Here is a 14869-nt window from a genome sequence, read left to right as displayed (position 1 = left end):
TTTAGAAGGATGTTTTTGATGACATTGCATATAGTTGCGTCACAATTTCCTACGATGTACCTTTGTAATTTGTATAATTTACATGTTGGTATATGACATTACTTAATTTATTTGGCCCTACTAAAATCAGAGTGTTGGCTTGGGCATACATGTACAAGCCATGCAATGAGGACAGAGTCAGGAGACTCGCTGCCTAGTTCTATTTCTACCACTAATGCCACATTTTGTAGTGGAAAATATTTTACTTTTGGAATCTGATATACTTGATTGTGGTGCCAGTCCCTATCACTTAGAAGGTCTGCAGCCTTAGGCAATTTACCTAACTTCTCTAGATACCAGTTTTCCTAAATAAAACACTGCAGGGTTGTTAGGAAGTTTAGAAATATAAATACAGAGAGATTCGCACAGAATTGGGGTTCTCTAAATCATAGCTATTGCGTTAGTTTTGTAACCTTGGGTCTGCATCTTAAATTTAGCCCATGTAAAGTGAAAAGTTTGAACTAGATTAGGAGAAAGGGGTCTTAGGATCTTTGAAATAATATGCTAATATTTTTTTAAATTTTTCTTTATTAATTTGAGAGAGAGAGGAAGGGAGAGGGAGAGAGAGATGCAAACATTGCTGAGAGAGAACGTCGATTGACCCCCTTCTGCATGCCCCCCACTGAGGATTTAGCCCACAACCTGGGCATGTGCCCTGACCAGGAATGAAACCGGCGACCTCCTGGTGCATGGGTCTACACTCAACCACTGAGCCACACCAGCCAGGCATATGCTAACATTTTTATTCTGTACACTTCTGTGAAAAGATGTATAGTGTTCCTCAGATTCATAAAGTGGTTTTTAAATCTTCAAAAAGGATTACTACTCAAAGTAGGTGATCTCCAAGAGCTTTTCTAGTGATAAAAGTGTATGATGATATGCTACACAGTCTGTCTCAGTGTGGCCAGAACAGGGAAATTAATTCTGAAAAATATTTTTTAATTCAGATCTTTGTTTCAAAAGTAATCACTGTAGTCTTATAGTGATGTGGACTACTTGTATCAAATAATCTTGCTGAATTACAACTTCTGGACAAAATATTTTTATTTTTATATTTTCTTATTCCCATCTGAGGACATTCTTCCATCTTTTTGTTCAGATAGAGTGGGAGGGAGAGAGAGGAAGAGAGACAGAGAGAAACATCGACGTGAAAGGGACACATCGAGTGGCTGCCACCCGCACGACCCGACCAGGGCTGGGGAAAAACTGCAACCGAGGTACATGCCCTTAGCGGGAACCAAACCTGGGTCTCTCTAGACCACAGGCCGACGCTCTAACCGCTGAGCCAAACCGGCCAGGGCTGGACAAAATATTTTTAAAAGAACACTGTTTTGAAGCACTGGAGAGTGACCAAAAGTAGGAACGAACTGTAGACATTTCTTGAAAAAAAGAAACAAAACTGGTTGGTATCCACATTTATCTGGCTTTTTCCTTGAAACTCACAAGTCCGTGTAGTGCACAGGAATACAGATGAAGCAGAAACCAGCCAGCTTTTGATGAGTTAGAGGGTAAAAATTAGGGTTGTCAGAGCAGCAAAAATTGAGAGAGATGCTAGAAAGGAAGAGATACAAAGTGGGGAACCCTAGAATTTGTATCCAGACTTCTCCCAAATCCTTACAGGGCAAGATTCCAAGGACCTCGGGGGGAGTGGGGGCGACAGGTCAGGACAACAGTCAGAAACACAGTGATCTCAGCAGTTGCTGAAGATCAAGTTCAGAGCTCCAGTCCTGCTGAGTTAAAGGAACTTGTTAAACACCTCAGGCTTACTGTAAAAAATTTGGAATGGCCAAACTTAAGGGATATAGATTATATTCTAGGACTAACATTTATGATAAGATCAGTGGCAAACTGAAATAGATGTGTTCTAACCCTAAAACAGGCTTATCAAGGTCAAGGTGATCCTCTACTAATCCAGTTGCCTACAAAAATAAAACTCATTATTTTTTGGAGAAAGCCAGTATAACACAGAATTCAGACATTATATGCAACAGACAATAAAAATTAATAGGCATGTGAATAAAACAATAAAAAATGACACATAGGAGAAAACATAATTTATATCAAGAGACCATCAGTACTTAACTCAGATGTTGGAGTTAGTAGACAAGGACTTTAAAATAACTGTGATAACTATGTTAAAGGATCTTCATGAAAGGAAAGAGTAATGAGTGAATAAGTGAGGGATTTTTGGACAAGTATGAAATGTTTTTTAAAAAATCAAATGGAAATCCTAAAAGTGAAAATTAGTATTTTTGAAATTTAAAAAGTCAATGTATGGAATTATCAGAAGATGACTCAACAGATGAAAGAATCAGTGACCTTGTAGACAGAGCAGTATAAGTCATCAAAACAATCACAGAGAGGAGAAAGACTGGGCAAGGGAGGGAAATGAACAGAGAGCTTCCATGACCTTGGAGATGGTGTCAGTAACTTATCACTGTGTAGTTGGAGTTCCAGAAAGTGGTGGGAAAGGACAGAAAAAGAGAAAAGAGATATTGGCCAAGTTTAGTCTAGATTTTATTTTTTTAAAAACACCCTATAGCCCAGCTGGTGTGGCTCAGTGGTTGAGCGTCGATCCATGCACCAAGAGGTCGCCAGTTTGATTCCTGGTCAGGACACATGCCCAGGTTGTCGGCCAAATCTCCAGTGTGGGGCATGCAGGAGGCGGCCAATCAATGTTCTCTCTCATCAATGTTTCTATCTCTCTCTCCCTCTCCCTTCCTCTCTCTCTAAAATAAAGAAAGAAAAGAACTATTAAAAACAAAACAAGACACACACACACCCTATGAAGCTCAGTCAACCCACAGCAGGACATTTATAGAACGCTACACTGATCAATTGCAGAACATACCTGTTTGTTAAACACTGACTACAGAGTAGACTATATGATGGACAATAAAGCAAATCTCAGTAAATTTGTGGGTTAAAGCTAGAGCAGTGCTTATATGATAAAGGAAGAAAAGTTTAAAATCAACTTGCTGCCCTGGCCGGTTTGGCTCAGAGGTTAGAGTGTTGGCCTGTGGTCCAGAGAGACCCAGGTTCGGTTCCAGCTAAGGGCACATACTTCGGTTGTGGTTTGTCCCCGGTCCTGGTTAGGTCGTGCAGGAGGCAACCACTCGATGTGTCCCTTTCACGTCGATATTTCTCTCCCTCTCTCTCCCTCCCACTCTATCTGAACAAAAAATGGAAGAGTGTCCTCAGGTGAGGTTAAAAGAAAAAAAATCAACTTGCTAATAAACTTGTACCTTATGTTGTCAGAAAATAGAAGCAAATTAAACCCAAAGTAAGTAGGGGAAAGGAAATCATTGAAACATGAGTAGAAATCAATGAAATATAAAATAGAGTCAATAGAGAGCACTAATGACATGAAAAGATGGTTATTTGAAAAGACTAACAAAATATATAGAACGCTGCAAGATAGATTAAGGAGTAAAAACCCCACAAATTACCAATATCAGGAATGAAAGAAGGGTCATCAGTATAATCCTACAGACATTAAAAGGATAATTAGGGAACCTTGAGAATAATTTTATGCCAATATATTTGACAGAGAAAATGACAAAACCTTTTTTTTTTTAATCCTTACCAGAGGACATTTTTTGTCCAGATAGAGTGGAAGGGAGGGAGAGGAAGACAGAGAGAGAGAGAGAGAGAAATATCAACGTGAAAGGGACACATCGAGTGGCTGCCACCCGCACGACCAACCAGGGCCGGGGACAAACTGCAACTGAGGTACTCACCCTTAATGGGAACCAAACCCTGGTCTCTCTGGACCGCAGGCCAACGCTCTAACTGCTGAGCCAAACCAGCTAGGGCGACAAAACCATTTTTTAAAAGCAGAACTTGCCAGAACTAACAAAAGAAGAAATGGAAAATCTACATAGTTTAATATCTAATACAGGTAATTAAATTTTTAATTAAAAATCTTCCCTCGAAGGAAATACCAGGACCAGGTGGGATCACTGGTGAATTCTGTCAAGCGTTGGTGGGAGAAATAACACCACTCTCATGCAAACTTTCAGAAAGAGAGAAGAATAACTTCCCCATCTCCCTTATGAATCTAATAGACCAATACCAAACCCAACAAGAATATTTCAGAAAACGATTTCATACCAACACACCTAATGAACATGAACACTAAAGCCTCCAATAATCTCAAACTTTATGCCAGTTATTATATTTGAAAGAAAAGAATTTAATCAATTTAAGATGAATTCAATTAATGTAGATAATGTACTGCTTATATTTGTTGTCTTTAATTTGCTATCACATAAGAATTTGAATAACTGTTTATGTTATTGCCTACTTTGTAATCAGAAATAACCAGGGTGTTATATGAAGATAGCCAGTTAGTATTGTTGCCTTTATTGTCTTTAGTATTTTTGTAGCAGGTATTCTTTCTATTATTTTTTATATTATTCATTAAAAAGGAATTTAATTTTAACACATTTTCATGATAATTATGGAACATTATTTTTCTCCAATTACATATTTAATTTTCTTAAATCAGAAAAATTTAAAGAATACTATAACAAATGCTTTTATGCCATACATTTTGCCACATTTGTTTAATCTCTCATTCTATGTCTATGTCACATGTACATATTATGTAAGAACATTTTTCTGAATATGTTACATACATCATGGCATTTAACCCCTAATACTTTACACGGATCTCCTGAGATCAGGGATATTCTCATATACAAACACAATCCAAGCATCATATTCAACATACAGGGTGGGGCAAAAGTAGGTTTACAGTTGTAAGTATGCAAAAAACACAGTTTAATCTTTTTTAAAATAAGTTTTTATTAATCTTAGAGAGAGGAATGGAGAGGGAGAGAGAGAAACATCGATGTGAGAGAGAGACATCAATCAGTTGCCTCCCATACATACCCTGGCCAGGGATGAAACCAGTGACTTTTCTGTGCATGGGACATTGCTCAGCCAAGTGAGCCACACTGGCCAGGACAAGAGTTTGTTCTTGTATTATTTATTAATTATTGTATTATTTTCCATACAAACAACTGAAAACCTTTTGCCCCACTGTAATAATGACATGAGAACATCCTTCAATATGTGGTCCATATTTAAGTTTCAACAGTTTTCCCAATAATGTCATGTATCATTTTTTTAATGCCACAAACAATGATTATATATTGAGTTTAGTTATTTCTCTTTAAAATTATTTTGCCACCTTTTGTTGTTATCTCATGATACTTTCTTGAGAACTCCACGCAAGCTGTTCTATAGAAAGTCCCACAATTCGTTGGGGTTTTTGTTTTGGTTTGTTTTTTTACTTTTTGCCTCAGTATTAGATCTGTTTAAACAATATCACCAAGAATACTACATAGCTAAGGAAATACAATTTTTTTTGTTTTAATCCTCACTCGAGGATTTTTTTCCATTGATTTTCAGTTGGAGTAGGAAGGGAGGGAAAGAGAGAGAAAGAGAAAATCATTGATGTGAGAGAGACACATGGATTGGTTGCCTCTCGCACTGCCCCCACCCAGGACTGCCCCCACCCAGGACTGCCCCCACCCAGGACTGCCCCCACCCAGGACTGCCCCCACCCAGGCCCGTGATCTAACCTGAGACTCTCTGGTCCTCAGGCCGATGCTCAACCACTGAACCAAACTGGCCAGGGCAGGAAATGAAATTTTTAATAAAATGTTTGCCAAAAAAAGCACTGTAGACAAACAATGAACTGTGGAGCAAATAGATTAAATGACAGAAACAGCAAACCTTAAGTTTACAAGATTACCCTACCAGCTATCAATTCTGCATTACAGGGTTGTTGCCTACCTTCTCTTAGCATATTCAGGAAATGAGCTAACTTTTAGAAGTATTCTTCCAAGGTCAAAGTCTACAATTATTTCTAAATTCACAATCTCTTTAGTGTATATGCCCTTGCTGAAAAAAATTCTGTTTCCTGGAATATTACAGTAATTGTTTTACATTTTCTTAGGATATTTTTGAGAAAACTATTTTTGATCAGGATTCTGACTATTTACCATAGGGAAAAAGCATTTGGGCAAGATATCAGATCATCTTTTCAGAAGTATGCTTCTCATAAGTGAAAGTAGAAAGTGTTAAATAGTCAATTGAGAAATGTTCAGTGTTCAAATCTAAAGAGAAAGTGATAAAAATATATTGTCTTTTAAATCATTATTTGCTGTTCTATTTTCAGTTAACTCATGCTTTTTATTATTGTTTTTCTCATGCTGAAATCATAACTTTCTAACTTGGACTTTTTTCACAAACTGATTTTACTTAGATTCTAAATTGAAGAATACTCTTAAAAACTGGAACGTGTATTCTTACTGCAGATATGATCAGGTGAAAGAATGGTTACGTTTTAATTTCTCCCATCGTGTAAGATGTCTTATATAGCTTCATATTTCATCTGGTAGCTTTCCAATTATCCCAAACAAGGAAGTGATCCATTTTTATGATAGATGTTCAGAAGCTTTGATGAATGTCTATTTTGATTCTAGAGCTACATCTCAGCAGATATATTCTGCGTTCATGTGCATATTCATTTTGGAACTGCCTTAAAATGGTGCAGTAATTTTACTGAACAACCATTTATTTGATAGTGCTTGCGGTTCCTTATGAACATGTTTGAAGTAGCTCCCGGAATTTAAAGAAGATCCCAACACTCAGCTTTTACTTGAAGCATCTACCACATGCCAGGCCTTCCCTGGCCTGACTTGCTGCCACCAGCTTGGCCCCCAGCTGCAGTGGAGCTGTAAACTGTTGGACTTTGACCCATGACCCAGCCAACTTCCCCACTGAGAAAGCACACAGCTCCCCGCTTGGTTACTACCTCATTATTTACTCCCTTTCATAACCAGGCCTCTTAGAAGTGTGTCTGTTCCACTTGTCGCTGTGCCCTCATCACCTGCTCATTTCTCAGCCTGTTCACGTTCATTCTTTCAGCTTTTTCTAGTTCATTCTCTTCTACGTTAAAAAAAAATTAGCTCCCTCAGAGTTCTTTCTCAGCTTCTTTATGTACAAATTTTCCTAAATCCGACCTGTAAACGTTGGAGTTTTGTAGGGCTAGTCTTACAGGTCTTCATGTCTGTCTGCTCTGTTTTCTCTGTTCTCCTGCACTCTTGTGTCTTCAGTTACCATCTGTTTACTGAGGACTCCAAATAGAAATCTGTAGGTAGGCCTGTCTTCTGAGCTTTAGGCTTGCCTATCCAACTGTATACTTGACATTTGTTTGTCCAATTTTATAGTCAAAGACTCTAAATAGAATTTATAACATCCCCTCCAAAAGTCGCTTTGCCTTTTTATTTCTCTATTCAGTAAATGACACCTGGTGCTCATGTCGATAACCTAGAACTCATCATTGTAGCTGCGAAGACTCTTCAGTTTTAAACTCCTAGGTATTTGATTTTTGTATAATTTTGTCTGTATTAGCATGTTCCTAGTTCAGGCCATCTCTTCATGGCCTTTGTGGCAGTTTCCTACTGGTCTACCTAGGTGCATTTTTGCATCTCTCAAAGTGGTACATCAGATCCCTTAGCAAAGTGATTGTTTTAAAATGAAAATCAGTGGGTTCCCATGGCTTTCAAGATAAAGGCCAAAATCTTTTTTGTCGCTTATAGCATCTACTAAAAAACTGTCTTCTATCTCCCTCCTTGGCCTTATTCTATAGCATTTTTCTTTTTTTCTCTTTCCTGTAGGTCCTCTGGCATTGTTTTGATTCTTGAATTCTTCAAATACTTTCCCAGGGCCTTTCCACTGATTGTTTCTTCAACCTGGAATGATCTCTCTTCTTTGCCTAGCTACTTCTTACACTGTTTTTTCTGGCAGCCATTCTTCACCGTTCTTTCCCATCTCCAGGCCTAGGAAGTCATATTACTTGGTCTGTAGTCTTCAAAGCACCTATCACACTATGATTAATTTATAGTTAATGTAATTATTTGTCTGTCTTCCTCACAAAACTATAAACCTAATAAGGGAAAGAGTTGTGTTTGTTTTGTTCACCATTGCATCCTCAGCACCTATTGTGAACTGTCAGTAAATACTTGTGAAATGAAATAAATAAGGAGATTATATATTTTAATAATCATGAAACCCTTATATAATTAGTCATTTCTCTTTGACAGACTTTTAAATTTCTTGGTAGAAATTTGGTAAAAGTAATGGTAATAACAGCCATTTATTGAGCAACTTCCATGTGCTTGCTATTCACTGTGCTACATGCCCGATCTTATTTTAATCCTCACAACAACCCTACAAGGTAGTTAGCCCTATCCTCATTTCCATGTGGGGAAACTGAGGCTTAGAGAGGTTATTTCACTTGTACGTGAGAGAGCCATGATTCAAACCCACTTGGTCTTTCTTCACTTGCATGTTCTCATACAGCCTCAGAACCAGATTATTACTGGGGAAATTCCTGCAATTTCTAGCTTTCCCGCTAATTTTCTCCCTTTACTCTTCATTTAACCAAAGGGATGAAAGTTAGTATCTATTCATACTAGCACACATATTCCTCAATAGTTAATATTCACATAGTGAATGTAGACGTGCATGTCTTTCTTAGATTTCCAAACATCTGTAAAATACTGAAGAAATTCTGAAATTTAGTAATTTGGTTTCAGTCTTTGAAGGCATGCTCTAGAATAGCTGTGCAGAAAGTATATCCAGGTTACATATGAACTTATTCCACTGAATGTTCAGTTTATTTCTTTGTTGTCATCGACAGTTTTAATTCTAAGATGAGAAATTACTCACAAATTCACATTAAATAATGTAATGTTTTGCATGTTTTCTACCTTAGAACATGTAGTAAAACTTGGATGGATCTTTAAGAGTTCTCTAAATGAGTTTATCACGTAAGGCAAGACACTGCTTTGAGATTGTAGCTTAGCTTCGTTCTGTGATTACTGCATGGCTTAGGAATCGTAAAGATTCAGCTACTTCCATGAGATATTAGCATCATGAAGAATTCATCGTTGTCTTCTCTTGCAGTGCTGGCAAACTCATTTTTACCACGGAGCATCTTGGCTCCTTATAATGCTCATGTGGTATAAATGGAATTACCCATGATAATTTTGGTAAAGCTAAAAACTTTGCCCCTTCTACTTGTGAGCTTTGCAAAAAGTATTATAGCACCTTTCTAGAATTTTGTTTTACAACTTCCCTGCATAAAACAAAACAAAACAAAACAAAAAAAACCTCATGTACTTGTATATGTAAAATGAATGCATAAAACATTTGAACTGACCCCAGTAGCATCAGATTATAATTAAGAATAATAATAATATTGTCGTCAAGCCTTGCTTCATAGTAATTTCCTTTCATACTTAAGTTTAAGTACTAAACTTTGTAGCCTCATCTAGTGATTTTCCTTATAGAGATCAACTTTATAATTTGCCTCAAACTATGCAGAAGAACATAGATGTAGCAGTTCTGGTTATTTTATAGAATTGGAGGTGAGAACCAGAGGAAAGGATTTTGATATCATATAAATTCAACAGCTCTTCGTTGGCCCATTAGATTTTTATAGTAGCTATTGAACTTTTGCAGCCAGTCTTTTTTTGTTTTTGTTTTTGTTTATTGATTAATTTTTGATACAGATGATTCTCCTTTTTCCCCCCACTGATTCCCCTTCCCCTCCCTGCCCCTTCCCCAGATTGTTGTCCATGTCCACTGTTCATGCATACATGCGTATAAGTTCTGTGGTTCATCCCTCCCCCACCTCCCCAATCCTTAGGGGATTGTCAGTCTGTACCCCGCTTCCGCGTCTCTGAGACTACCCCATTCCTCAAACTGTTATGTTCATTATATTCCACAAATAAGTGAGATCATATGAAATTTGTCTTTCTCTGTTTGGCTTGTTTCACTTAGGATGATACTTTCCAGGTCCCTCCATGTAGGCTCAAAGGATAAGAGATCTTTCTTTCTTACAGCTGCATAGTACTCCATTGTGTATATGTACCACAGCTTTTTGATCCATTCGTCTACTGATGGGCACTTGGGCTGTTTCCAGATCTTAGCTATTGTAAATAGTGCTGCTACAAAGATGGGGGTACATATATTCTTTCTTATTGGTGTTTTATGCTTCTTAGGGTATATTCCTAGAAGTGGGATCACTGGGTCAAATGGAAGATCAATTTTTAATTTTTTGAGGTGACACCATATTGTTTTCCATAGTGGCTTTTGCAGCCAGTCTTATTGTGAGTACCTCGCAACGTGTCATCTCACTCTAGTGAAAAGGAATTTTTTGCTTATTGATTTTTTAAATAAAAATTAAATGATGTCCATAACATACAGAACATTGAAATTCCAAACTTGACTATGAAGGAGAGCAGTTAAATCAATATTAGATTTTTAAAGCACTACAAAAAGAGCTAAATGATTTTTTAATAAAAAGCAAAAATTAATTCTGTTTAGAAGGGCAAAAGAAACATTGTAAAATCCAGGAGTTTACTAATTTTCTAAAATAAAAGGGTGCATAGCTATAAAAAAGACTGACATGATATTTTTTAATGTAGACCCTAACATTAAAAAAAAAAAATCACCAATTTTGAGGAAAACCATTTATAGAATTCTTGTTTGAAACTGCAATAGGATATTTTACATCTATGAAGAACCCAATAGGAATGTGTTAGAGACGTAGCAAATACTCACCTCTGGAACACCAGGTAATGTGATCTCTGGAGAGATATATTCTTTATATCACCCTTAGAGTACCTATAATACCTGAAAATAACTTTATCATTTTGATTGACACTGGGTTTTTTACATCTTCCATATCCAAACTTAAGCACTTTTAGAAAGTATTCTAGGACTAATTACTTTGCCCATGAAAGCAAACTTTTGATTACTGGTCGTCCCAAAATTAAATTTTAAGGGACCATGAAAAGGATAAGTTATAATTAGCATCCTCCTTATTTTAATCTCCATTCCAAGATGATTTCGATTTTTGATACTTTTGTCTCTCCCAGCTTTTGCAGAGACTTTCTTTGCCTGTGTATAGAAGAGAGGTAGCTAATGGAGAATATGCATACCTGACTTTTTTCCTCTCCTAAGAAAGGAGAATTCATCCACTGCCACTGTACCTTTTTTTCTTTTCTTTTTGTCTTGCACAGAAGACTGACATCTTCCTGTGAAGGGCTTGTGGCAAACCTATCCAACTCGGGTTTCTTCCTCCTTGAGAACGATCTGATCCATCATCATCTGAACCAGGGATCACACTCTAAGGGTCCAGGTGAGGGCAAGTCAGTATATATTTTAAGCCAATTCCTTTACTGGTCAGGTAAGTCACATTCAGGCATGATCTCACTTAGCATCAGTCAGCCTTAGTGTTTTCAAGTTTCCCAATTCACAGAGAGAGGCTCATTTCATTACCCATTAATTCAAGGGCCCACCTGAACTATTAATAATTAATTACATTAACTTTTTTTTTTTTTTTTTTGCTGTATAATGTAATCATTTGAGGATACTTACTCATTTTTAATTCCAGAAATCTTAAAAGGAGTATGTGTATATGACGAGAAAGAAAGACATATTAAAACAGGTCTTTCTAGTTGTAGTTTTAGTACTGATTTTTGTCTCTATTTTCATTTAACTTCTAAGAGTATAGAACAACTTATTTAACATATACAATCTTGTGTGTTTGTAATTTTAATAGCTTTTAACTGTGTTTGTAGATGTCTTGAAAACCAGAAGTAGATTCATAACATTTACATACATGGTTATCATGAAGGTCTTTGCTGGTTTGCCATGAATTCTTTCATTTAATGTCAGAATAATTCAGAATGATTAAGGAAAGACAAGAAATTCCCTGTTCTGTATCCAGCTTCCATATGCTAGTTATAAAGAGAAATTTATTGCAGGCAAGTGGTCTTAGCTAAATGAAGTCTAGCTTTGCACCTTGATGCTGTCTTTTAGGTAGAAGGTGAATTAGGTCTGTGACTAGGAGGCTCTGTTCAAGACAACTTATTTTTCAAAAGCGTTGTTTTGGTTTTTATTAATTTGGGAAAATACAGTCTGCCTTGTATTCTGACACTGATAGTTTATTCTTCAAAGTATACTTGTGCAATATTTGTAATTTGTTTTATAGGTAACCTTTTATATATCATATTAGATTAGTTGTTTTATAAAATATAGATTGTTTCATCATGATAATGACACTATATGCATTTAATTGTGAGGAAAACAAAAGTAGCTGTAATCTAATATACATAGTCTCTGCCATTTGCCAACTCGTAGATGGGAACAAATTAGGCTTTTAGTTCCTTCCATTGGCTAACATTCCAAATAACTCTTAAGTTACAAACTGAAATTAACATACTGCAGTGAGTTTGCTAAGTAAAGAGCAACTCCTAGTCACTGGGAGGGATAGATTGCCTTCCTCTCTGAATTGTGACAGCCATGAAGCTAAATGGTTGTGTTCCTCTTTCTTATTGGCTTTTTGAAATGTATTGTTTTGTGTTTATTACTCAAAAATGTCAGCATAGTTTGAGCAAGAGAACTTTTCTTTGTCTGGAAAAACAACTTTTCAAGCATTCATTATTAGGAACCACCTGATATTTTACCATTTAGAACCTAAATAAAGTAGTTTGTTAGATTTCATATCAGTACAATTAAGTTAGTATGGTCTAATTTGTTGGCTACAAATCCCTTGTTGTTGTTTTTTAATCCCCTTGTATTTATTGTAACATGTGCAGAAGAACAGAAAATATTTACCGGGTATTAAATATTTCCATGGTATTTCTCTTGGACAGGAACCAGTAGCTTTTTGTGTAGATGCATATATGAACTTTAGGCATTTCCTTAGTTTTAACAGTGAAGTCATTGCAACATCTGCTTCAATAAATGAATGACTCAAAATTTAGAGACTTAAAAGATCAATTTTTAGTTTTTAAAACGTCATACTGGGATCAGCTCATAATTGTCTACACAGAGATTTACAGACTTCCAATTTATAGATTTAGGTTACTTATGATAGCATTTCTATTCTACCAGTTAGCACATTGCAGAGACACCTGGTATGTGTAACAAAGGACATGCTAGCTAATTTACCTTACTATACAAATTTGCTATGAAAAACAAGTAATTGAATTTAAAAACCAAGTATATGAATGACTTTTGGACTCTTGCATGTATTAGGATTGATCTGCCCTTTTTAATATGATGGCATGCTGCTAACCCACCATAAGCTTCAAATTATCTTTAAGTAAACTATGTTAGGTTTGGAATAAAGCATAGTTTAGACCTAGGCATTATAGAAATTACATGCTAAAATTAGGGTTCCTTTCCTTATTCTCCCTTCCTAGTTAGAATTTAATTGCATTATTCTAATAAGCTTTAACATTAAAATGTTTTGGGTTTCTTCAAGTTTATTTTCTGTGTCCATGTAGAACAAAAGAAAAAAGACCAATGAATGCCATTCTTCAAAGAAACTCTTATAATGCATCTAAGATGCCAGGAACAATTCTTCCATACTTCCTGAACAGTGGTAGCATGCAGTTGTATAGGAATACTCTACCTAGCTTTTCTTTTTGTGACGTCTTGTCATTAACTCATAGAAATGTTTGTTGTACTGTTATCCCTACCATACCTTCAAGTAATTGGTTAGATTGCCTGAAGGCTACTAATGTCTCAAGTTAATAACCATAGACTATTTCAAAAAGGTGGTGCTTACTTCATAAATGTATCTGTGATTACTAAAATCTTATTTGGCTTGAAACAACTAAATTTAGTAGACACTAAAATTGTATATTGTTAGAATATGATGCTTCAAACAAACAAACAATGATTTACTTTCAGTTCTGAAAATATTCAGAAGGATTTGTTATCTCTTGCAGACCTTTCTGCAAACTACTAATGGGATGAACACAATATATCACTTTTATAATAGTGAGCTATTAAAGGCAAGCATAAAGCAGTCTGAAGCCCATAAGTGCTGCCAACAGCTCCTGCTTTAATGAATTCCCTTTTAGATGTCCATTAAATGCTCGTGGCAAATGTACTCATAATGGAAATGGCAAATCTAAATGGGTAGATATGAATAATCCATGGAGTTTAAATTCTGTTTATGATCATCTTCACATTTAGTTTTCAAGACAACGCAGTTTAGTTTTCATTACAGTTTGGAATAAAGAGGACAGGGAGTAATTGATTGCTTCAAGCAGATTAAAATCAATGGTTTTCTTTTCAAAGAACCAGTTCAATGCAGTAATTCCAACTTTAAACATTGATTTAGGGTACTCAACACAAAATGTTTTGTGCTGTGTGAACTTTTATATAGAAAGACTAGTATTAATTTTATTTCCCTATATATCTATATAGTGAAATATAGAGGTTGTTAGTAGCATGTGCATGACTTAATAGTGATCTATATTAAGTCATTTTGATATTATTGCAGTCATATAATGAATCAATGAGATTCCCGTCATCACTGTAATACTGTTTGTAACCCATTAGCACAGAGAAATTACAGCCCATCATACATCATTACTGTGATTGAGGCTTTATTACCATATTCTCAAATTGCTTGCTTGCTATAAAACTAAACAGACACAAGACAACTATAGGTGGAGTATGTAGACTATGCATTATTATGCTGCAGTAATGAGAGATTATTATACCATAATGGGGTGAAACTTAAGAGGAAAATAAACTTAGCAGTAATAGAAAACTAGAGACTCTTTTTACATTTGTTTTTATTACTTTAAAGGTCAAATATATTTGTCATGCTCAGGTTGTTGTTTATGTATCACATGAATCATAGCCTCTTAATATTTTGTAAAGATTTCCCCCAAAAAATGTATCCTTTTGAAGTCAGTAGTTTGATGCACTTTGAATG

At 35.9% G+C, this 14869-nt stretch overlaps 1 protein-coding gene across 1 annotated transcript in view; it reads left to right on the top strand.

Annotated features, from left to right (window-relative positions):
- LOC118616554 (ran-binding protein 17-like) overlaps positions 1 to 13450 on the top strand; it is an 87954-nt gene extending 74504 nt beyond the window's left edge. The window contains exons 15-16 of the mRNA XM_036242148.1: positions 11148 to 11266; positions 13422 to 13450. Coding sequence (XP_036098041.1) covers positions 11148 to 11168 — 21 coding nt within the window. The 3' untranslated portion in view covers positions 11169 to 11266; positions 13422 to 13450. The remainder of the gene's footprint in view (positions 1 to 11147; positions 11267 to 13421) is intronic.
- The last annotated feature ends 1419 nt before the right edge of the window (positions 13451 to 14869 follow it).

The sequence above is a fragment of the Molossus molossus genome, unplaced genomic scaffold, assembly GCF_014108415.1.
Source record: "Molossus molossus isolate mMolMol1 unplaced genomic scaffold, mMolMol1.p scaffold_m16_p_4, whole genome shotgun sequence".
In the NCBI taxonomy this organism is placed as follows: Eukaryota; Metazoa; Chordata; class Mammalia; order Chiroptera; family Molossidae; genus Molossus; species Molossus molossus.
This window is presented reverse-complemented; position numbering and strand designations above follow the sequence as displayed.